General features: G+C 42.0%; 1 protein-coding gene and 1 non-coding gene across 3 annotated transcripts in view; one reads left to right on the forward strand and one right to left on the reverse strand.

Moving 5' to 3' along the window:
• Positions 1–46: 46 nt before the first annotated feature.
• trnag-ucc lies at positions 47–118 on the forward strand. Its single transcript has one exon. It is a non-coding gene; the product is annotated as a tRNA-Gly (tRNA).
• Positions 119–3,155: 3,037 nt separating this feature from the next.
• Positions 3,156–24,811, reverse strand: part of jcad (junctional cadherin 5 associated) — a 29,728-nt gene continuing 8,072 nt past the window's right edge. Inside the window, exons 1-5 of one of the 2 annotated variants that reach the window (XM_023326243.1) lie at positions 23,717–23,823; positions 19,599–20,111; positions 13,823–14,752; positions 9,152–12,633; positions 3,156–7,108 (exon numbers count right to left, since the gene is read on the reverse strand). In XM_023326243.1, coding sequence (XP_023182011.1) covers positions 7,074–7,108; positions 9,152–12,633; positions 13,823–14,752; positions 19,599–19,969 — 4,818 coding nt within the window. In that variant the 5' untranslated portion in view covers positions 19,970–20,111; positions 23,717–23,823 and the 3' untranslated portion in view covers positions 3,156–7,073. Of the gene's footprint in view, positions 7,109–9,151; positions 12,634–13,822; positions 14,753–19,598; positions 20,112–23,716; positions 23,824–24,811 lie in introns of those variants that run through there. The other variant, XM_014474523.2, reaches the window with a different exon arrangement.

Below are 24,811 nucleotides of genomic sequence, written 5' to 3' on the forward strand. Positions count from 1 at the left end.
AAATGGGCTATTCCATCTTATTGTCGAGGATTACAGTTTCTTTCATGCGATGGTGGTATAGTGGTGAGCATAGCTGCCTTCCAAGCAGTTGACCCGGGTTCGATTCCCGGCCATCGCAGCTTGTATTTTGTCCATTTCTTCTTTTTAATGTAATTACTAGTGCGTCATATCCGTTTTTACATTAGTCAGACTTTGATGCGGGTTTTGTCCTGGCATTAGAAAACGTTATTTTTCAATCGATGAGCTCTTCTAAACAAAGTTGAAATACTCGTTGTCTCCAGCAGATGGCGCAACCCAACAGAAAATATCAGCAGTAATCTTCAAATAAACTGCAATGACTTGACAGAGTGCTTGGCGTTATCTAGCCTGAGGCAATCTAGTGTGTGAGCAATAAAACACACGTTTAATTTGAGACAATAGCACATTTTTTAAAATATTTGTTTAAAAACATACCTATTTTAAAGCTTACAGAGTGATTAATCTTGATTAATCACAGCGCCAGAACGTGATTAATCTGGTAATTAAAAAAGAAAATCAAATGACAGCACTAATTTAAGAAAATATGGATACTGCTAAGTGAGTGCGCATACTTCTCTTATTCTGTAAGGGAAACACCTTTTTTTTTTTTATTACAGGAGTCACGTGATCGACAACCGGCTTTTACTTCTGGCGGAAAAGACGGAGAAGACGACAGGAAGTGGTAGAAAGAGGGGTTTTTTAACGACTTGTCACGTGAACAAACTTATCCACGTGTGGCTTTAACTCATATTTAATAAAAACATGGCAATTGTGAAATTGTGTATTTTCAATATTAGCGGAATATAGACAAAGTTTTGCGCACAATTGTTATGGAAACGGAGCTAATGCGGCCAAGTTTGAAAGGGAGAGGAAGGAGACTTTCAATAAATACATTTGGAAGGACTCCTATAATATTTAATAGTGAATATTGGATCACACTCCTGCTTGATCTACTGTGCTTCATATTACCATGGAAGATTGAATCCCTCAGGTATGATGCAGAATGCCGTATGATTGGCAGCGGAGTCATGTTGAAACATTTCTCTGTTGCTTCAATCATGTGAAATAAAAGGCAATAAAGTTTTAACCTCCAAATAAAAGAATAAAACTAGACTACACTGCAATATTTAGATATACTGGGGGAAAAACACAAAAAGCTGAAAAGCCAAAAGTCATTTTTCAAAGCTGCTGTATTCAGTTTACTTGCCTCATGCATAAAAGCGCATAAAAGATGTCGCATTTAAAGACCGTCCTTCCACATTAACAGCTTCATCAGAAATAATAAATCATGTGGCATATAGGCTGCAACGCTTTGATGTGAACGGAGAGGAATCAAAGCTCCACCTACATGTTTTCTGAAAGTGTTCAAAGCAGCGATTCAGCTTTTTGATGCTCTTTTAAATACGGGGCTGCAGCCAGTGGGGGAGGAGCGGCGCTGTCAGCCGTATTCTTAATTGGAATTTTATCATGTTTACGCTTCTTTTATCCCGTTTTTGATTGAAACCAAACACACTCCAGGCTTCTGTGACGTGCAGCATTCAAAGCTCGCTCTTTTTGTAATGCTCATATTTAGACAGAGATGCTGTCAGTCCAGGTTCGTCTTATCTAACAGGCTTTTAGACTGTATTTGTTAAGAAAACACCTCACACTGTTGCAGTCTGCGCTTCTCTGCACGGACGCAAGTGCATTTATTGGACATCAAAAAGAATGTCATGTTTTGCTATTTTTCAGACTTCATCTCTGCAAAATGTCATTAAGCCAACGCTGCATTCCAATTCCCTTGGGAGTCAGAACTCCGATCTTGGTTTGACGTCAAAAATGTGGTCGGAGACGTCAGGTTTCTAACATGGCGACCCCCATAGACATTGTTCTCAATACTCCTTACAAGCATTATTTTAAGCTTTACTTCTCATAAACAAACGCCACTTTGAATCACTCTGATTTGACAGTTCCAGTCAAGAATATGCATGACAGTAAGGCCATTTACAATAATCATTTTAAACTGTCATGCATATTCTTAGAATATCAAAGTTGCATATAAAAAACTGTCAGGCATAGATAACTATGACAGTGAGAAAGTGAAAACACGTCTACGTGAACTTAAAAACTATAATTATCTCTTCTAACTTTGGGCAGTTCGAGTCAATTTTAAAAGACAGACATCAACTCATTTGGCTCCTTTAACTGCCATAATGTTTAACACTGTGTCTCTCGTTTGCGTGATCGTGTGCGGCTGGTCTTATGCTGCTGTTTGGCCATGTCACTTTTGGAAAATAGGTCTTAATCTCCATTGTGTTTTTTTAAAGGATACAAAAATACATTTGTGAGCAGAGCAGCAAAGTTGAGTCAAATACTTACCGATACCAATGAGCATATTCTGCCATTGACTCTTGTTTGGTGACACTCATTGGATCGGAAGATGAATTAGTGATTTTTAACTCCATTCATGTAACAAGCAGTGAGGTCACCGGCTTGGTCACATGCTACAGTGAGATGGAGTCCCTTTCTTCAAACAGCACATTTCTTGCAAGTGAGACTGGCACAACCGGTGCGCCCAAGCTGATGCTACGAGTCTTCAAAGAGGTCGAAGTCAGGAGTGCAGACAGCCAATTCCAGCATCTTCCCCCAAATGCAGAAGCAATCGCTGATCAACTTCGCTCGGTGGGGGAAGAGAACAGAGAAGAGAGTTTTCTCCCTAAGAGTGGAGATATTGCTCCTGACTTTAGAATCTCATCTGGACGTCTCCGAGACTGCACTGATGTCACTTTTAATGACAGCAAGCCTTGCTCTTCCAATTAGAGGTTGAGACCTTCACACTGCTTCCACCCAAGTTGTTTAAGGATTTGGCAACCCGCATCCAACTCTGCTGCTCAACTAATAAATTCATTTCCCTTACAAATATAAATAGACCTTTCAACGGTGAAAGACTTATTGCAAAGAGGCAACAAAGAAATAACCAACTGAACCCATCTGTCCTTACCTTGTCTACTATTTATAGATATATTTTTGGTCGGGTTGCAACATTCTTTCAAAAGTCATTACACTAAACTAAGTTCTTAAGTGTGTCATTGTTAAAAAGTGTTTTTGAGAGTTCAAACTCTTTGTAAAAGACATGAAACTGACACACTGACAAAACATTTCATGCAAAGACTTTTATTTATGAACAGTCTGTAGCACGGGTACAACAGCACAGATTTGTCTCGATTTCTGATCAGCCTCAATAATCATACCAAGTACGGACAAATACTGTGCCTCCGAAAACACCTCCGCCTTCACAATAATCTAAAAATACCTTGTTCTGTTTTAAATATGTAGCTTAACATTTTGTAAAATAAAATATACATTGTATGAAATATAACAGTTGTTTATTGGATAGACTATATTGTACCAAATGCAATTATTATATTCAAATACACCTCCTCTGTGGCTTGTTGCGTTGTTACATGCACCGAAATAAAGAGGGGAGGGAAGGAGAAATGCGGCACTTACAAAAAAAAGCTGTACATACTTCTGTATGAAAATAGAAAATATCAAAGCAGGATGTGCACCAGTTGTCTAGATTATGTTACAAAGACGTCGCGGTACAAAAAGACCTAACGGGGATGAACCGGATAACGCCTCACCTGGAGCACGGAGGTGCAGGAATACTGAGCTGGAGCCCGGACCGACCGGCACGGAACCTGGTTGTGAACCACCGACAGAGCTGCTTCCAAGCAAGCCTCACGCCGGTCCAAACAGGCTTTTACCACACAGTTTAATACAGCTGGATCACAGAGTGATATGGTTGCACAAGCAAAGTGGATAATAGCATTTTAGCCTTGAACTTTGCTAGTTTAAAAAAAATAAAAATAAAAAAAATAAAATTCAATGCATAGCATAAAGTTCGGTTTGGCATGTTTGTCAATTTTTTTTTCTATTGCTAACCAACTGCCAGGTCTACCCGCAACTTTTACAATACTGATATGTCAGCATCAACTTATGATACCGTGACTAGTATTCCAACAGCAAGATTCTGTACAGCATCGTTACTAAGCGTCTTTAGCTTAATACTATTATTGCCTAAACAACTTCACGTGTCTTATCTGTTGAGATGAAATGGAGTTGCTGCTGCCCAAACTGGACAGGGGACACACAGACGAACATCTCCACTGAGACAGTGTGTACAAGGCACACTGCGATCTGCAGCGCTACATCTCTGTCTTTCTGCAAAAAACAACACAAACGCAACAAACTGGCGAGGAAATCTCAACGGTTCCAGTCGGACGTTTGCATAAACCCATCCCGGGCTTTGCATATCAGAGCACTTTTTTGGGCGTTTAATGATTTATTGTAGTCACTCTGTGGAATATTTATGCAACATACAGGTTCAATAATTTTTTTAAAAGTAAGAAAATAAGGTGCATAAGTTCTATGCTGTCTTCGTTTGGCAGCACTCAACGGAAAACCAATACTAAGAACAATGGAAACGTCCAAGGGAACAACCAAGAATTTCAAAGTTTTCGGAGTCATTTCTACACAACTAGGGCTGCTGTGGTGGTGCAGGGGTTTAGCACAACCCACATATGGAGGTCTTAGTCTTTGTTGTGGCCGTTGCAGGTTCGATGCAGGTTGCAGGCCTGATGACCTTTACCGCTTTGTCTTCCCCCTTCTCTTGTTACCCACTTTCCTGTCAGTTCACTATCAAATAAAGGCCTGTAGAGCCAATGCAACCTTTAAAAAAAGAAATTCACAACTGGACATTCTAAGACTATTTGTTCCAACAAATATATTTAATTTGTGTGTAAGTTATTCAGATACGACTCCAAATCAGTTTGCCGGGTCACTGTACCCCTCGGATCAACGAAAACTGGTCAGGAACAACCCAGACACCAACAAAACTCAAACCCACCATAAACTGGATATTGCTCTATTACCAGTGTAACTGTTCATAATTGAAAGATTTTTACATTACCACTGATTAACAGGTTACCAACCAAGAATTATACCAGTCTGCATATTCAACACCTTCAAAACATGGCTGTTTTTTCCCTTCTAGTTTCTCACATGAACAAACCAAATAAATTCTGGAGAATTTTAGGGTCAGACGAAACAAAAACTGAGCTGCGCTTCTATTGCAAACGTGGGCAAAACTTTGTCAATATCGCTAAATATTGACAAATATTGTGAAATTGTGTTGAAAAGACACAACTTTTGAAATTGAAATGTTTTCATTGACTAAAAAACACAAAATCACACGTGAATATGTTTATTCACACAATATTCATAAAACATGTTACCCCATCATCCTCCTACCACTTCCTGCCGTTTTCTTCTTCATGGTTTGTGCCAGCGGCTACATCTGCTTGTTGATCATGTGATGCGAGAAAAGTCTTTCCATTGCAGTTTCGCTACTGCCAAATAAAAACACCTCATCCTAGCACCAAAACCTTTCATCAAAAATTAGTTGTTTTTTTTAACTTGCCGCGTTTCCATTAAGTGAAAATGTCAAATTGCGCAATTATATGATACTGAACATAGAAGGGGCAGCAACACGATGCGGTCGCTCTGCTGCCAGTGGTTCTGGTGTGTGAAGAAAGAGAGGTAGTTCCAAATTCTACAAATGTATCTCAAATAACAACTAGACAACTGAAACTTGCTGACAGTAGCTTGATGCGCCAACACTGATTTTGAAATGGAAGAAAGATGGCTACCAATAAACGCCTTTAATGTCCTAACATCAATTAGAAAACAACCATTGCTGGTAAGAGGCCAAAGTTATGCCAAAAACGTGGTGTTGGCCATGACAAGTTTCTGCTTGAGGTAAATTTAACCAAAGATTAGTCAAAGTATGTGGATACATATGAGCCTGCAAACATATAATTTGACCCTTTTACTCAAACCCAGGCACCTAAATCCCTTTCTAAAGTTATTTGCTCTGGTGGAAAACCTGGTTGAAATAAATCATTAAAAGCCCAAAGTTAAGATGTAAACTTCTCGGCGGAACTGCATGTACAGATCTCTTAATGCCACACATTACGCATGGAATGACTTTTTTATTTTTATTTTGGAACAGTATGCGGTTTAACTAAAGACATTTCTAACACAGTGAGGCTGCTGATACTGAGAGCGAACAAAGGGGGATCGCTCTGAGCGTAATCTCCGAGTACGTGAGGAGATTACCAGGTGTTTGGGAATAACACGGAGCCAATAATCTCCGCAGTGCAAATCTAACACTTGTACCTAAAGGTAGAGCTTCAAAGCAAATGAGATTAGCTCCTTGAAATAGACTTTACTACTGGTATTATGCCCTGTATATGACGACTATATTGCTCTTGAGTGAAACTATTCAAGGACCACAGTGTTTCTCTTTGCAACCCAAACTCTTTTAGTACATTCTCGATCACACACGTATAGGAGGGGGGAACAAAAACGGTTAGGAGTTTCATTACTGCTCATACACGTAAGGATTACACTTTGAAAAACAAATCTAATCTCTCAACATACATAAGAAAATATACATTTCAATTTATTGTCTTAGATTGATTTTTTTTCTTTATAATCTTAATAAAATCTTATAACTCTTTTATTTACATTTGGTGTAGGTTAATACTGATTGTAATGCAATACTGTCACCTTGTGGGCGTGTGTGTTTTTTTTTTCTGTTACATTTCTTTTGCTCGCTCGATAAACAGAAGCACTCTTACATTCAGGTTTCAACAAGGAAGCTCCCAAGAAGTGCGGACGGGAATCAACGACACACATTCTTCTGAAACGGAAAGACAACTTCTGAGAGGAGGAAGTCCACTTGCTTGAGTTCTTGCCTCTTGTTTTAGAGGCGAAGACGACGGGGTGACATGTCTGATACGACCTAAAGAAGCAGCACCCAGCTGTAGCTTTTATTGGCTGTAAAAATGCTCTTTCAGCACCAGGACAGTCGGTTCTTGGAGACGTTGGAAGGAGGTGGGAGGGAGAGCCGACTGAGCTACGAGGCGAGATGGAAGTCTTTGTCGGTGGTTAAAATGCTGCTAATGGGAGAAAAAACAGATTTCCACAGTGGTGAAGGCAGTGGTTGGAGGTCACACCCTTTCTACTCGACTGGGGTCGTATGAGTCTGATGAGAAAAGGAGAGGAAAGAAGAGATGAGAGGGCATTCCTGAAAACGAGGGCAGACTTTCAGCAAATGGGACCTGAAAGGACGAGTTCAACAGTGTTTGCTTTGTTACAAAAAGAAAGAAAGAGAGAGAGAGAGCTGGAGTCACAGCCTGGTCAGATTGGGTCCAATAGTCATCTAAAAAGATCAGATTTGTTTTTATTTCATTTCATCTACAGAAAAGTGTGTTTCCATTTCATGCCGAGGCTAACTCAGTAAAACGTCGGAGAAAAAATAAAACAGACACTGTCAACTATGATTCTCTTTTCATGGTAGCAAATATTAGCAGGATTCAGGGCCTGTCCACACTGACCTGGATATTAATACTCCACTAGCTTCTGGGTTTAGGTATACACAGATCATCAGGCTTTCCAAAGTAAACGTTTGCTATGATGACCTCAATGATGCAATGTCACAGGGGCCAACATAGAACATGCCCACTAGTTTTTCTGTTTACCTTTTCACATTTTCCTACTTTAGCCAAGCAGTGGTTTAGCTAGGCTCAGCATCTTTGTTTGAATTTTAACATATGGTGAACCTCTGGTACTCGCAATGACTAAGGACTAGTCATTGAACTCCCAAAATACTCGAGATTACCTCTAGACACACTCTGAACTGCCTATTTTACAGTCTTCCTCATCTTTGCTCTTGGGGATACAACCAATCCGCATTAAGGAGAGTGAATGGCGCTTTCAGATTGGCTGCTTTGCAAATGCCGGCCAACAGAATGCTAATCTTTTAGTTACAGGTTCCCGTAACTAAAAGATTAGTGTAGTGCAAAATGAACCAGGTGCAAAATTAACCCAATTTTCAGACAAAAAACATCACACAAACAGTCAAACATGGTGGTGTTGTGTGATGCTCCGGATGTTTTGCTGCTTTGAGACCTGGACGACTTGCTGTAACGAATGGAACAATGAATTGTGCTCCCTTGCAAAAACCCCTTATAGGAGCCAAATATGTGTATTTTTGGGTGTGGTCACTAGATGGGGCTGTGGTCTCCAGTATATAAGCCAAGGGGTGACAGGAAGTAGACAGGTGTTGAAACCGGAAGGGCATACAAGTTTTTGACAGCTGTGGTGGAGTCATTTTTAATGCTGTTGCCATGCGGAGTAACTGGATTTGTGCACAACTGGTTTCATCTGAACAGAATAAATTCTGAATTTGCTCTTTGAAAAAAGACCCCTGGGATTGACTTTACACACCCGGAACAACGTACGGTACGCACGCTCAGCATGTCATAACAAATCAGCAACGGATCAACACTTAACTAGTACAGCATTAAACTGGCTAGTATACCCCTAATTGTCGAGCCACCATGCAGCAGGACAATATTCTGAAGTACAGAAGCAAAACCACCTCTAAATAGCTTACCACAATGCAATGGGAAGACTTTGGACTGGCCTAGTCAAAGGTTGGACTTGAATATGACTTAGAAGCTATGGGATAACCTCAATCAAATAAGTTCATGCTTTTTATTGAATAAAACAATTCTGCAAAAAGGAGTGGGCCAATAATCCTCCACAGTGATATAAAAGGTTCCCTGTCAACTGTCTACTTTTTCACAAAGGGCCAGGTTGGGTTGGGATAGCATGTTTCTCTTAACATTTTTGCAGCACTGGATAACAGTGACTGCATGCAAAAAACAAGCACATTTCCACAGCCACTAATAATACAAGACTTCATGTCAGACAACGGAGTAGGACAGATGGCAGTCATTACTTCTGCAGGAAGGGCATTGAACCTTTGGACACTTTACTAAGTCAATTAATCTAAAGTAGGTCTGGTGATGATGAAGCTATTTTTCAAGATGACAATGCATCCACCCAAGCTGCTGGAGCACCGACGTTATTCTTCAGATATAACTTAAAGAGAATGGGTAATATCATATACATGTAAAAAGTAACAAACATGACATATTTATGTTTTTATAATGGATGACTCACTATGATGGGGACATGTATGTATGAAAAGTCATAATCCTCTAATGATTTTCACACCCACCTGAGACAGAGAGCATTTCTTCATCCTCCACATCGGAGGTGCCACAGGTTCCGGTACTGAAGCTCAGTGGCAGAGTGATTTCTCTCTTGGGAACGCTGCGAGGTTTAGGAAGCAGAGGAGGCTTCTGGAGCTTGGTGCGCTGCTTTGGTATTGGTAACTTTCCTTCCTCTGCATGTTTGGTAGTCTCAGCTGTACAGACCAATGCTTCTGGCACGTTCTCCGAGGTGTTTTCAACATCTTCTACAATTCTCAATTCCATCATTCTTTCCTCAGCTTCATGTTTAAAATGCTCTTCATTTATCTTGATGCTTGCCTTTTGTCCAGTTTCATCTGTCATGTCATGTACCACCTCTAAATGTCTTTGCTCTTCCCTACAGATTTCATCAGCCACTTCTTTTGGTTCTTCAAACTTCTTTAAGCTGACACATTCATCCTGGCTTTCCTCTTCTTGACTTATTTTTCGATTCTCTTCCTGCTCCTCCTTGTCAATGCCTTGCTGCACAACATTCTCCCTTGTCTCGTTACAAACTTTCATTGTTAGATCTTCTACTACTTTAGATTCTGGTTCCTGTACAGGCTCTGGGGTTTTCAGGCTAAGGCGTCTTATTCTAGACACCGAGTCCAGTTCTTTAAGACGGGCCATTCTGTCTGTAGTCAACCCAGTCGAAGCAGCAGCAGATGAAGCTGCAGAACAGTTCAGCTTATCTTGCAGCGATTCAATAAGTTTGCATGTTCCGCCTCTCCCTTTCTTCTCCCCACTACATATGCTCAGTGATAAGGTCTTGTCTGGTGTGACGGGTAGGGACAGAGGGAGCTTACTTGGTGGGAACTCGGGGATGTCTAGAACTGATGGAGTTTCTGTATCCTGATTCTGCTGGCCATCATTGTGGTCATTTGTGTGCTTTAGTCTGTCTTCTTCCTCTTGCACCACTCTAGACCCTGTCTCCTTGATCTCCTCCATATCTGGTCCCTGGACTATCAGGGATCCCTCTTGGACTTGCACAATCGCTCTTGTTACTTGCTGTGTTTCTTCATTGGAACTTAGCTGTTTGTCAACCAAAGCAGTGTCTATTTCAGGCTCGTCGTCATCAGACTGTTTGTCTTCAACACATAAAGCCTCAACTGGAACAGTAATACCCAAGATCCTTGCAGCCCTCTCCTCTATAGACTCATTTTCAGGGATTCCTTTTGCAAATTTCACCTCATACAGGTTGCTGAGGTCTTCCGTAGGCAAAGTGTTAGCTTTTTCCTGAATAAGTAGGCTTTCTAAGTGCTTATCTGCTATTGTTGAGTCATTTTTATATGTTAGAGGTTCAGAGAGCGCATATCTTTCATCATTATCATCATCTCTAAACGCATAAGACACCTCCATTGTCCGTCTTGTAGTATGTAGCAAGTTGCCTTTTTCAGGCGATATGCAACTTTCCCTGTCTATTCCGCAGACCTTTGACTCACCACCGTATGGTGAGAGGTCTGATTTAGAGTGTCCTTTCAAGTTACGATCAAGTTCTTCTCTTGAATTGTGCTCAAAGCTGCCACTACTTCTCACAAGAGCTGTCATGGACTGACTATGATCTTTATGATTGAGTGGAGATGGGACTGAAAGTGAGCGCTGCATTGGCTCTCCAGGACCACCAGGAGTTTCTGTATAGACAGTAAGCCCCACATCCCTCAACAAGGACTCTTGAGGAACTGGGATGTCCTGCCTGTAGAGATGGTTTGAATCACTGCAAGGGGGGACAAAAGACAAGAGAAAATTGTTGCTTCGGGTTGGTTTGGGAAGAGGGGACTGCTTCCTTGTTAGTGGGATGTTATTGACTTGTTGCTTGGAGAAAGTTTCACGCATTTCCATCGATTCTAGATCAGCACTAGAGGCAAAGGACTTTGATCGCTTTTTTATATTATTGGGTCTTTCGATGTGCATTGGTGGGAGACTAATTGCTTCCCGGCCTGGTTCTGGTCCACCAGTGAAATGTTCTCCTGATTTAAAACAAGCCAGTCTTTCATCCACACTTTCATTTTTAAATCGACTCACATTTGGTCTTTTGCTAATCGTATCTTCCATCTCTTTGTTAATAGTCTCCAATTCACCAATTGCGTCACAGGGTCGTCGGTTCACTGGCTTCAAGAGAAATTGCCCAAAGACCAGTTGTTCTTCACTTTCAGGTGGACTGCTCTTCTTAGGAGAAGATAACTGATGTTCTCCCTGATTATGTGTCTTGGTAGGAGATGATGAGTCCTGTTGTGTGTGCTGAAGTGATTCTGTTTGTGTTGGGCTTAGGCTAAGACGGGAGAAGGCGCTGTTACTGGAAAGATGAAGGTTCTTTTGACCCGTCATTGGGTATCCATAAGAGGAGGCACTATCCATAGTTGTATCTGAGGCTGAATGAAGAGCCTCCTGTCTCTTGGTAGGGCTTTGGGTTTCTGGACTTTTAAAACCTGTCACAGGTGAGCCTGTTTGGGTTTCCTGGTTACGGTATTGATTTCCAGGCCAAGATCCACCATAGCCTAACTCTTTGTCCTCATTTGCTTGAAGTACCCAGGCGTCTATGACCTCCTTTCTTAAAGGAGCTCTTTTGTAATTCCTCATTGAGGACGTGCTGGTAGTGCGGTAGTGAGAGTAGTGTGACTTGATAGGTATCTCATTCACAGACTTGCTACGGATGTTGGGGCTTTCTTTGAGACCTACAGCAAAAGTGTCAGTGTTCGTAACGGTCAGGTTTGGCATTGCCTCATTATTGTTCTGATCAGCTGCTAAGCCTTTATTAATGTTTGTCGGTGTGTGAACGGGGACGGACACGAGGCAGAAAATGGTTTCACTCACTCTTCTTTTGGTGTTCCTTTGGATTTCTTGTCCTGACTCTGGAACAATTGTCTTTACTTGTGTGATGGTTTCTGCAAAGACCTGGTCCGAACTGGACCCCTGACGAGAAAAGGTCCTTGTTAATGGGAGCTGAAAAGCTGAAGAGGGGGACGACGGCGATGGTAGAGTGTTGAGATGTCTGTTGTTGCAGTTTTGGTCAGGTGCTCGGAAGTTACTTATAGAGTCTTTGTGCAAATCACTTCGCCACCTTTTATTTTCATTGTCCACATTGCTAGAAGACGTCTGGTTATTTTCACCTGCCAGTTTGGCAGAGACGAAAGGCCCCAGTGGCGGGGGCAAAAAGGCACTGTCGTCGGGTGCAGGCTCTGATACGGTGACGCTGGGAAGCTCATTACGGATGTGGCGGATTTTGTCAGCGTCCGTCAGAGAGTTACCACCCAGAGCTGAGGAAATGTGACGAATGCGAGGATCATCAAAGGAGATATACTGAACTCCTCCTCCTGAATGCTCCTGGGTCAAATACACAGGGTAAAGCTGCTTCTGGCTGGATGAACTTCTGTCTCTGTGGGGACCAGGCCAGGAACAAGCTGGATGCCTGATGAACCAATGAGATCCATCAGGAGCCACTTGTACCTGTGGATACATATCCCCTCTGTACCTAAAAGTTAAAGGAACAAAGAAAACATGAAAATCAATACAACGGTTTTATGAACAGATACACTTGAATAAATATGTAGCACTATTCTGCTGCACATTTAGACATATAAAGCATCAATAATGAAAGATTATTAATAAAAAAATGTTTCCGTCTCAAATATCTGATTGGACTACTGTATTTTTTTATCTTTATGCAATAAGCCCACACCTTGTTACAACTGACAATGTTTTCATCTGAATTAGTCGATTGAAATGACTGACAATTTGGCTCTTAAGATAGTTTAATGCAGTTTTCGTCAGTTGGACAAATAGAACAAGTTGCTTGCCTGCTTTTTAATCTTAGCATTTTGAAATTTTATTGGCTTATGTTTAAATTGTCTGATAATTCACTTACATCACTTTGATACATGCATGTATTATGAGAAATGCACTAGGAACTGGTCCAAAATGTTTCAAATCGGATGTGGATTTTTGAAACCCATTTGTTGCTGCTATAGCTAATACCACAGTGTTAGCTAGCATGATCTTTTGCTAACCAACACTATGGGTGCAGCAGATTACAAAATTACTTATAGCAGACTAACAACAGTCAATAGGATTTGCATTTCATGGGGACTCTCATGTCAATCTATTAAAATACCCTGAATTGGACCATCTTAGCTTTACTTCAAGTTTTATATTGAGATCTTTTCCTTTTGTTCTTCTCTGAGAAGATAATGTAGAACCCGCTGCACTGGTTAGGCTGTAGAGAAAACATCCTGTCTGTAAGTGAAAGGCAGAGGTTAACACACATGAATGATGTTCATGTGTGTTAGACACAGACTGAGGCTGAAGGGGCAAAAACATATGTTTGAAATTATTACTAAGCTGATTCAAATATCTTGAATGAGAAAGGACTATGCTGAGATGTTATATAATAAAACTAAACTATGATCCTTGTTTCTGCTTAATAAATGAATTTTCATGAGAATGAGACCAAATTTAAATAAAACAGATGACAGACAATTAAGTCAGGTCCTAAAGTTTTAACCAAATACCTGATAAAAACATCATTGTAAACAGTGTCTGTTGTTATTTTTGTGATTATTTTCAGACATTTAAATCCAACAGTGGCTCTTTAAAACTTAGCTCTCCCATGTTTAAGTTTAATATTAGAATGCAAATGTCTTATGAAAAAAGGCGATAATAACCTGTACTCAAAAGGAACATCTCCATATCCTCGGAACGCCCCTCCCATTATTGGAGCTCTTTTATAAGACGGAGGAGGGATATACCCCGGAGGCCCAGAATCCTGTGCAAAATAGTCCAACTGAGGGTCTTTACTTCTCGATGTGGGGATGGGAGTTCTGTCTCTTGCCATGGGGGTCACTGACTCTCTGCCGGACAGAATCTCGCAGCTTCCCCTGATCTGCTGGTGCATCTCGTAAGAAGGAGGTCTGGGGGGTCGGGTGAAGCGGGCCTTTGGTGTGATTGAGAGTTGGTTGGCACTGGCCGGCCTCCCGTTTTCTGGCCAGCGAGGTGCTCGGTAAAAGTCTTGGTGGGTCAGCGGGTGGCCGTTGACCCGCCTGAACATTTCCTTACCAGACAATGCTATGTCCACGTATTGCAGGCTCTCGGGCTGCAACACTCTGGGCAGAGACTGGGACTTAGCTTTGGTCCTGGGGTGGACTACCATGCCGTCCGGCGTTCTGGCATGGAGTCGCTGCTGCTCCTGTCCCCAACGCTCCGCCTCGCTCTGAGACATCTGACGGCCGAAGCTCACAGCTGGGTGCCACTCCTCCGTCCCCAGGCTCTGGCATTTCCTCTCAGTTGCCATCCTCCATTGCTGGAGGGCGGCCTCCCTTTCTCTAGAGCGGCCCTGTGTCTGGGCCAGGGCTTGGGCTTGGGCGTGGGCTGCCCAGCGCTGCCTTTCCTGAGCTGCTCTCTGACGGTCCTCCACAGAGAGCTCTTGACCTCTGGCCTGCTGAGGCCCTTCTGGCCTGCTGTACCCTCCCTGTCCCTTTCCATGGGGTTCCCTGATGTCAGCGTAGTCCAGCAGCACGCTGAAATCCTGTCCTCTCCTCCTCCAGTATGAAACATCCTTGGATTGTGGCTGTGGGCCTCTGTTGCCATCACAAAACCTTGAAGGAAAGCCAAATAAATGAAAATGTCAGAATGCCTTCTGCGAACTGATCAAAAAGTGGACAAGATTCAAGAGGTTTCATACGCCAGTTATACACACTCTGTAGGACTTTTTGGTGAGAATCTTTAGTCAGTGCTGATAGTAGTCATTATAAAATGAATACCTAGAAAACAACAATAATGCAAAAGAAAAAAGAAATAATAAAGCTATACTACGGCTGGACAATAAATCAATAACAATTTGTATTGCAATAGATCAGTATCAATATTCTGATAGAATATTAATTAATTTCACTGAACTCTGATCCAGAACTGCACAGCATTCTGATACAGGAAAGCTCAAATCAATTTGGCATTTCAGATATTTAAAACAAAAAATGTATAAATAATTACTGATATTGATATGAAATGCTAGTATCGTGGTAAGTTTTTTCAGCCATATCTTTTAGCCCTAAGTTATACTGAACAAACTTTTGTCATTATCACAATAGAACCACAAAATATCTTGATAGAACTGTAAATCCAAATCGCCCACTCCTATTTGGACAGCTAATTTCCTTTAAAGGGGCAATATTATGTACTTTCCTGGCATAAGGTGCCATTTTATAGCACAATTGCTTTCAGTTGTTAAACAAATGCTTTATATACCAAATATGATTTTTGTATTCACTCAAGTTGACTATTAGATTACATATGTATTAGATTTGTTTGATGACCTGAAACATTTAAATGTGACAAATAAAAAAGAAAGTCCATAAGAGAACAACAAATTTTCACAGCAATCCAGGTACCATCATATTGACAAAATACTCAGAAACATAAACAGATGGGAAAAAAACAAAATAAAAATAAAAAACAGAAATCCTGTCCCACTAGATGGAGACAGATGCCTATAAATAGCCGTGTAATGTTAGGTAATTGAGCTTTCCTACGAGCACAGTGAACACATTACACAATGACACACTGTGTCTGTTACTCCTACACCGCCGTCCTGAACTCATCAGGGCTTCAGACGCCGTTTCACTGACGGCCTTTCTGTCGCGATTTCATTTTTTCGCTCCCCGCCTCAAACAGTGAGCCAAATTTCACTCCGATGACGCTCGACCGCGGGCCGCATGGGCAACAACGCGACACAGTCGTTTCAGACCGTTCCTGTTGATCCAGACTGACTGGAAATGTAAACAAGACGCAAGCGCACATGTGCACATCCTCCAGAGGCCTCGGCTGCCGAGCGTCCTTGACATTTCCATCTGCGATCATTACCGGCCAATGAATGTTTACTGGAAGAGATTGGGGAGGGAAGAGGAGGATAGAGGAGGGTAGGGGCGGAATGGGGCCACAACAGTCTGGTAAATCTGAGGACATTTAATGATGAGTTGCCATCATCATCAGTCTAATTGGGTTAAACAGAACTGGTCTGGAGGGAGTGTAAAGATAGGTCTGGTCCTTATCTAAACCAAAGCTGCCAGGCTAAACACGTTGGGGCCGAAGATGGATGAACAAACAACAGATTGAAATTGCGGAACATATGTCTGTAATTCCCACATTCCCAACAGCAACGGCATCCCAGCTACACGATACAACAAAACAGCTGAGAAAACGCACAACCACCGAGGCTAATTATGGGTTACATGACACATTTCAGGAGTCTGCCTCGGTAGCAGTTTGTTGAGGAAAAACTCAAATTTGCCCTAACAACACATTTTGGGGGGGAAATAAATCCAGCAGCCCGGACTAATTATCTAGACAAGAAAACAGCTGTATTGACTTTAGTCTTATTTACAGTGAACAGTTGTAAATATACAAGATCAACAGCTTTGCTATAAAGTCCCAGACTGGCTAAAGTGGGGCAACATCCCTGGAAAATATCCCACACTCCAGCGTCTCCCTATCAGAGAGGCTAAATATAGCCAATCCTCCATCTGCATGTTTAAATATTCCCTATATAACTGCTGTTTAATTCATGACGTATCCATTATGGAGGCAGGTGCATTACGTGTGAAACACCGGGAGCCAGTTAGGCATATTGGTTTATGTGAGTGGAAAACACGGAAGCGGGGAGGAATCCTGACAAACCTGGCAACCTGTGTAAACGTGGGGCGCGCTGAAATGGGGGGTTGAGGGGAGCAGCGCGGGTTTGCCCAAAAGCTGTGATTACAATTCCAAGAGGTCCCACAAGGGAGATTAACACACGAGCATACATTATTCCTCTCCTGCTTAAAAAATAAAAAAACGGCCTTACAAGAAGAGGAGAGATGAGAAGAGAAAAGTAATGAGAGGAGTTTACACACAAGGGTGAATTTTAGAAGTGAGCGACGGATCAAGCTGGGGTGTTAAGAAGTTTCGCATCATGATGTGAAGTACCCACACGCCTCTATTATCTGTAATATTACAACCACCAGACCAAACAGAAGGAATATTGTCAATTATCAAAGTTTTTAAAGACATGTCCTCTTTACTCTGATACTCCTAAATACAATTCCGACCAATCAATTACCATAAGAAGCCACCTAATTAGTAAATGTCTTCCGCCTGCGTTGCGCAACACAAATAATCGTTCGACCATAGCACACAGTGCTAAGTAGTGAAACATACTTTAACAAAGTTTCGAGGCAGATGATTTGCCTGGAGGAATTTTAATAATAGAGGCTCTCAAATCATTCAATGAATCACTGCAGAACTGGTCTGATTAGTTGCAGTGGAGTGGCTGTGAAGAAGCGGTGGACGGGTCTGTCAGTCAAACCTCTGTCATGGCAGAGCAACAGAGGATGGTGAGTGCTGCCATTATTACTTTATGTTCTGTCTCAGATTTGTTTCTCTTTTAGAAGTGTAGCTGTGGTGCAGTCAAAGACAAGGCCAACAGCTGAGCTATTGCTGCCAATCACGTTATGCTCTCTTAGAAGTCTGAGGAACTCATCAATCAGGTCAGATACAGTTGTGGTGAAGTTTAAAAGCAATTTTCCAAGGTTTTAACATCCAACAGAGCCCTGTTCAATCCATCACTCAAAAATGGAAAAACCGCAGTACATCTGCACTTGGCCTTCCATGTACACCGGCTGGCCAGGCAAAAACAGAACTAATTAGGGAAGCAGCCAAGGGGTCCAGGTTATTCTGGAGGAGGAGCCGATATCCACAGCTCAGCTGGGACAATCTGCAATTATTAGATGTGCACTCTGCTAATTTGTTTTTTATGTAAAAATTGGGGAGATGAAAGCATTTGTGGAAAGAAAGCCATTACAATTTTTGCCACAAGCAATGGAAGAAAGCGTTCTGGTTAGATGAGACCAAAATTAAATTTTCTGGCTACATATGGAGGGAAGCTGACAAAGCACATCACCTGAAACACAGCATCCCTACTGTGAAATCATCACCATGGTGTGGAGATGTTTTTTTTTTGTTTTTTTTTTTTAATAACAGATCAGAGTTAAACATGGAGCTAAAGTTAATCCTGTGGTGGAGGTTTACCTTCCACCAGGAGAGCAATTCAGAACACAGAGCTACAGTGGACAGGTTTAGATCAGAATGTATGCATGAGTCAATCTAAATCCACTTCAGAGTCAGTACCAAGGATTTTAAATTGATATTCTGGCGCCCTGCATCCTGTCGGACTGAGCTTGACCTATTTAGGAGGACGAATGGATAAAAAGTCTTCAGACATGCGAAGCAAATACAGACTGCAGCAAAAGTGGTTCTAGAAAACAGAGTTGGGTCAATAAATGAATGCCACAATTGTTAACTTTTAATAAAAAAAGTTAAATACTTTTGCTAAAGTTAAATAAAAGTTATGCCCTACTTTGTGTTGGTCTGTCATACAAAATTAGTGTTCAGTAATTAAAACTATATATGTAATTTTTATAAACAATTTTTTTTCTAGATATTTATAAAAACTGTCCGTATGTCATGACATTTAATGTCAGACAGATCATCTGAAAAACATCAAGCTCCGCCTCCTTCCTGTGGTCCTACAGCCATCTGCAGAAATACACAGCCAATCAGAGCTGTTTGGCTCTGAAACAGCCAATCGGAGCTGGTGAATCTATTGTCACAACAATAGATTCTATAATCTATTGTTATTGTCCCAATAACTATTGAAATAAATGTTGTTTGGAGATCATTTTCAAGTAACATGTCGACAGACCTTCCAGCTAATGACAGCATTTCTTCAAGATCAATAATTAATTCTGTAACAAAAACTCCACACTGGACCTGGAAGGTTTTTTAAGCATCCAAAATAAAACACAACAACAAAAACAATAAGTAAAACACACACGCACAACCCAAACCATAAAGATAAAATAGATTAATTTTGTCTCTGTGAACATAACTACCCTTCATAAAATATAAATCATCAGTATAGTAGTTATCAAGCTCATTTTAATTTATTAGGTGATTAATTGAATAATTGCTTATTACGAAACTCAGATCATAGTCTCCGCCTTGCTCAATTATGCTACAATTTTCCATAACATAGGAATGCTAAAGCTGGTTAGCTTGGCTGCTGATGACGACGGTATAAACAGTTTTCCTGAAACAGTACATTGTTTCTCCACCATTAGCACACTGAGCAACGCGTGCATGAGCATGACTAACAATGCTAAGACCCTCCTCTTTTCTATGATTGGCTGTTTCTATCCAAGTGGTGCATCCCTGCAGATGGCAATAGGATCACAGGGAGGAGGCAGAGGAGCTCTAATTTTTCACAGATATCTATCTCATGTTGCACTGTCAGGATACGGTGGACAGTTTTAACAAATATGTAAATAAAGAAAACCACACCGTTTATGAAAATCACATACAGAAATATGTTTTTACAGTACAGGAAGCCATCGTAACATCAGGTCTTACCCGCTGTCCGACGTCAGCGACTCCCCCAAGGAGTGGGTATCGGTTTGGCCCCGGTTCTCACCGTCTCGTTTCGGCTGGCTCCCCTCCCTGGGTTCATTGTTGTTGCTGGGGCAGCCGCCGACGTACACCTGGGGCTGCCTTGTTCCGCCGCTGTTCCCCATGGCCGACGCGGGCCCCCGCTCGTAGCCGTTCACTGTCCTGGGGCCGGACCTGTTCTCCAGGATTTCGTGGTGTTTGCTGTAGGACGGTGGCGAGGAAGAGGGTGGTTGACGGGCAGATGACGATGCGGGGACTGGCGTAGGGGTGGAGGAGGCGGCATGTCTGGGCAGTTTGTATCCATGAGAGATGAGGAGGTCCTCCACGCTGTACATGGTGGCATTTGCTTCTGCTGGTGCTGGTGTTTCCTCCCACCCCCTCTCTGCCTTTAGGAAGGTTGCTTTTCAAGGCGTCTCCTCTTCTTCCCTTACACACACCGGCAGGATTACCGGCACAGCTGCACAGTGGAGGCCATCACTGGGAGAGAGACAGACAGAAAAGAGGTTAGTGTGAACACACTTGAAGAGAGACAAAAGGGGAAAAAAAGGTGAGGGTAAAACTATTATCCTCGAAATCCGTGTCCGAATGTTGTCAAGACCTTTATGGAAATTTGAGACAACGGCGGGGAAAAAGAAGGCGCCAGGACATAAGTGAACCCCCGCCAGCTTCCCAACTGTTCCCTCGTCTCCTCCTGTGCGGCATCATCAACAGCTGCAAGAGGAGTTTCAGATCCTGTGCTGCTGCGTTAAAAAGCAAGGCCACTGTTTGCGTTTGGATTCCCACAGACTTCCAGCTGGTACCAGCATTCCCAAGCCCATGTTTTGCATCACCAAAACTGCTGGAGGACAGTATCCCTCTTGTGTTCACCTCAGCATCACTAAAGTGTGTCCGCAAGCAAGAGCCTGTGCCCAACTCCCGGGACAAAGTGGAGCTTGTTCAAAGCACTGGTTGGACTCCGTCAGGGCTGCCCCCTTGTCCCTGATCCTGTTTGCGAGGTTCACGGGTGGAAAATTAGTCGCAGAGAGTACGCGGGCCTGGTTTGAGACTTTAGGGGTTTCATTTTTGTCCTTTTCAGATGATATGGTTCTTTTGGTGCCTTCAAGCTATGACCCTCAGCACCCTTCCACTGCAGCTGAATGTGAAGGGTTGAGGTAGCGTAAAATCATGACCTGACCTTCAGTCATGATTTTAGCATGACTTTCAGTCTCACATCATTGGAGACATCTCTTAGATCAGGTAAAGACTTTGACAGGAACGTTGCACCCAGTGATTGTTTATCAGTCTTTCCATTGTAGATTTGCTGCTGTGCTTGGGATCATTGATGTGAAGTTTGCTGCTGGTAGAAATTTCTTCACACGCTTGGTGACGATCACTTAAGTGAATAAATTAGCAGCACCTAACTACTACTTTCCCTTACAAATTCTACAGAAAGAGCCAAGGACTATTTCGTATTTTCACAAATAGCTTTTTCCATTTTGGGGTTCCATTTTTGGTCAGGGAATAATAACTGTGCGGAATCTGGTGTGTCAAGCTACGACCAGATCTTTTTTTTTTTTTTTAAATTAAATACGTCTTCATATGTAAAACAGTAGAAATGAAGGGTGTGTTAGAAGAACAGCTACTGGAACATTTTCTTTTTCAATTCTAATTCATTCGCTAGCAGCAAATACTAAAACAACTGCCTTATTAAACAGGAGAATGTTGTAAAGGATTCAACTACAAAAATCTCTTCCTACCCATTAAGTAAAGCCAAACAATAAATGTTTTACAAAGTCATAACTTATACATACTCTCTGTGCCCCCCCCCACAAAAATTACAATGACTCTTATCTTGAAGGACTAATGAATGATTGCATTAGGGATACCCAGTGTGCATCCTCTCATGATGTAATGCCCTTGATGAAGTCATGCTTGATGCCTTGTCAGAGGCAGAGATGCTGCTGCAGCCCACTCATTCATGCAAACAACCTGGCTGTCCTCAAAAAGAAACGGCATAAAAGAAAAACGGCGTGTGACTCGCTGCCAGAATCAAACGCCGCGCAGACGGTTTTAAAGCCAATCACACTGGGATTGTTAAAAGGCAGAGCCAAATCGCTTGTTCCCCCCCATCCCTCCTCCATCCCCCATCTTTTGAAAAAACAGACGGCTGACGCAGCCTCGACAAAATGTATTCAGCTGCAAACTGATTAGCATTTGTTTTGCTCGTCTGTGTTTGTTTAGCCATCATAGTTCCATACAGGCAGAATGAAACAGAGCTATAAAAAGCCATCTGAGAGGGCAGCATGGCTTCCTCGTACCTGAACCCCGGGACAGCCCGCTAGGTGATTAGGTGATTAACGGGATCCGGCACCGTGAAAACGCCGCTCCCTTTGTGCGTCTGGCTCTCTAATACGATTATCTCTTCTTTTTTTTTCATTTAAAACCTTAAACCTGTTAGTTTTGGAGGATTGACTCTTGGCGCTTAGCCAGTTAATACTTTTGTTGAGTTTAACTCTTCCCGTTTGTGATTTGAGTAATCCCCTCAAGAAGAGGCCGGTTCGGAGTTTCTAAGGACCTTCCTGTTGAAGCAATGTCAATGCTAAAGAAACAAAGGGGAGGGGCTGCAATTAATTTGCTTACGGATGAGTGCGCAGACATAGGATGCGCAGCATTTTACTCATCATTATTTCCTGAACTTCAGCTGAACTTGTGTTGGGCAAAAAAAAAAAAAACATGGTCATGATTCCTTTGATCTGACATTATCTCATGGAAACGCTACAAATGGCAGTAAAAGATCATGAAAGATAATGATAGTGGGAAAAATAAACACTGAACTTGACACTTTGACTGGAGACAGAGACTCGTTACACCTTAAACTGGCCATGACCAGGTTCTTCTCACAAGAATTTTGACAGGGGAGCCAAAAGAATGATTAGAAGAGCCAATGACAACTTCCAGTGAGCTTTAAAAACATCTGGAATTAGCAGGGACAGTTTCTCAACCCAATCACTGCACAAAACTCCACTGCCAAAGGAAAACTGAGGAGAACTTGGTTTCAAGATAGCTTTAGAACATGCAAATAAGCAAATGAGATACTAAAACTAGTTATGCCACAATGAGACCAATTGTAACTTTTTTGGACACGTTTGGAGGATGAAGCATGACCCCAAAAACACCATAGCAACAGTTAAGGTTGGAGGTGGAGAAAAATATCATGGTGTGGGCTGTTTTTCCAACATGGAAAGGAGAAGAAACCAAATCTGGTTTGGTGAAAGGAAATAAAGCTAATGGCCCAGTCAAACTCCCGACTAAATCACAACTCAAAATGTTCAAAAGACCTGAAGATCAGCAGGTCTTTTGCTGATCTTCATTTCAGCAAAAGATCTGAAGGTTCAATTGTGTGCATTCAGGTCTCCAGTCATTGCACACAATTTGAAAGTGCATTCACAGAAGCACCAGAAGCATTTAGACTAAAATGACTCTTTGTGTGGAAGAAAGGGTCAAAATGACACAGTAGTATTTCATCCAATGTGTCTCTCCAAACAGGAAATGTAATGAGGTTCTCATGACCAAAGAAACATTTGCCTAAGTATTGAATACATTTCAGTGAGTATGTTCAATACTTGCACCATTCCATTGTTATTGCACATTGGACTAAATTCAGTTGATTTCTTATATCATTCTGTCTTTGACTGAGCCATATTATTAAAAACACGGTTTGGGTTGTTACTTAAATCTGATGCGACTTTCATGTCAACAATCCCATTAAGATCATATTTCTTGAAGAAAGTTGACGTATTCAATATGTATTTTCCTATCCCTAGCTGTTGAAAACTTTCTTCAGTTGAAATTTAATTTCAGAACAATCTGCAGGTTTGCCAGCAGTAGATGAGGACTATCATTCCAAACAGGCAAAGGCTTAATAAAGAGAGTTGTAGGTCACCTGTCCTTAATGTTACCAGATATCAACCTGCTTTAACCAAGGTCAAACAGAAGGTCACAACAAAATAAATCTAATCTACAATAAAAACTATTATAACCCTGGTTCTAGCTCACAGCCCCTGGGTTTCCCTCTAGCCGAAACCCAAATCTGAGCCACTTACCCCCGGAGTCATCACTAAATGAGGATTATCTCCAATATCGGTGAAAAGTTGAGTATGTCTTCCTCTAAAAGTTGAGCTGTTGTCGTACGTCCCGTCCACCTTCCCTCTTCCTTTCCTCCTCCCCCCTCTGCCAGAATACCGTTAATGCCATTACACAATGGAATTACCCGTTTTATATCACATAAAAATCGTGATTCATGCAACAGTCCACAACAATGGCCAGCTTTCATTCCCCAAAACACAACAACATTGTGTTCCTCTACAATGCCCGCTTGTGTGAAAAGACACCACAGCCATCCGGATTTGGCATCGGGGAGACAAAAAAAAAAGGAAAAGAAAAGAGGGGAAGATGGATTGGCAGTGTCTTTAATGATATGGCTCAGTCAAAGACAGACTGATATAAGCATATGGATAACACATGCAGCTATGTAAACTAAAAATACATCTAACCATATGTGGGGCAGCAGCGTCCTTACAGGATTCAGTAGGAATGGGTCAAACGAAGGGTTGTCAGGGGTTGTTAGGTTGATAAAAAACCAGGGAAGCGGCGAGGTTTTGGCTGAACGTTTGAAATGTTTTGCCCAGGCTGCAGGGGTATGACAGGTTGCAGGTTGACAGTTTGGTGTCAGCTCCTTATTCCTGGCCCCGGCAGAGACGAGGGGCATGGTGAGGAGCCCGAGGGGTGCGGGGGGCAGCCTGGGTAGGACAATGCAGCACAGATGCCTAAATCAGGCCCTCGGGGGGAGGAGCTAACTACAGAGCAGAGTCGGCGTGTTTAAGCAAACATCCGAGAATAGACTGATAAGGCGCATAATGTGGCGAAGGATGGCTGAATGATTTAACTCACTGACGCTTATGTTGTCATATTGCATAAACTACATGAAACAGTCAAGAAATCCTGACTGAAACTGAAGGAGACCGAGCAATGGATCTCAAAGGAATCTCATGTGATAGACCAACACAGACTTAAGTGAGAAATCGAAGGAGAATGATGCATAGTTTGAATAGTTTCAATTAACAATCAGGTGTAGAAGGCATAAATTTGTATTAGCTAGGAAGAGTATGGCAAAACTCTTCCCAGAAAGGGAAGGGGGA

The sequence above is a fragment of the Xiphophorus maculatus genome, chromosome 21, assembly GCF_002775205.1.
Source record: "Xiphophorus maculatus strain JP 163 A chromosome 21, X_maculatus-5.0-male, whole genome shotgun sequence".
NCBI classification, from domain to species: Eukaryota; Metazoa; Chordata; class Actinopteri; order Cyprinodontiformes; family Poeciliidae; genus Xiphophorus; species Xiphophorus maculatus.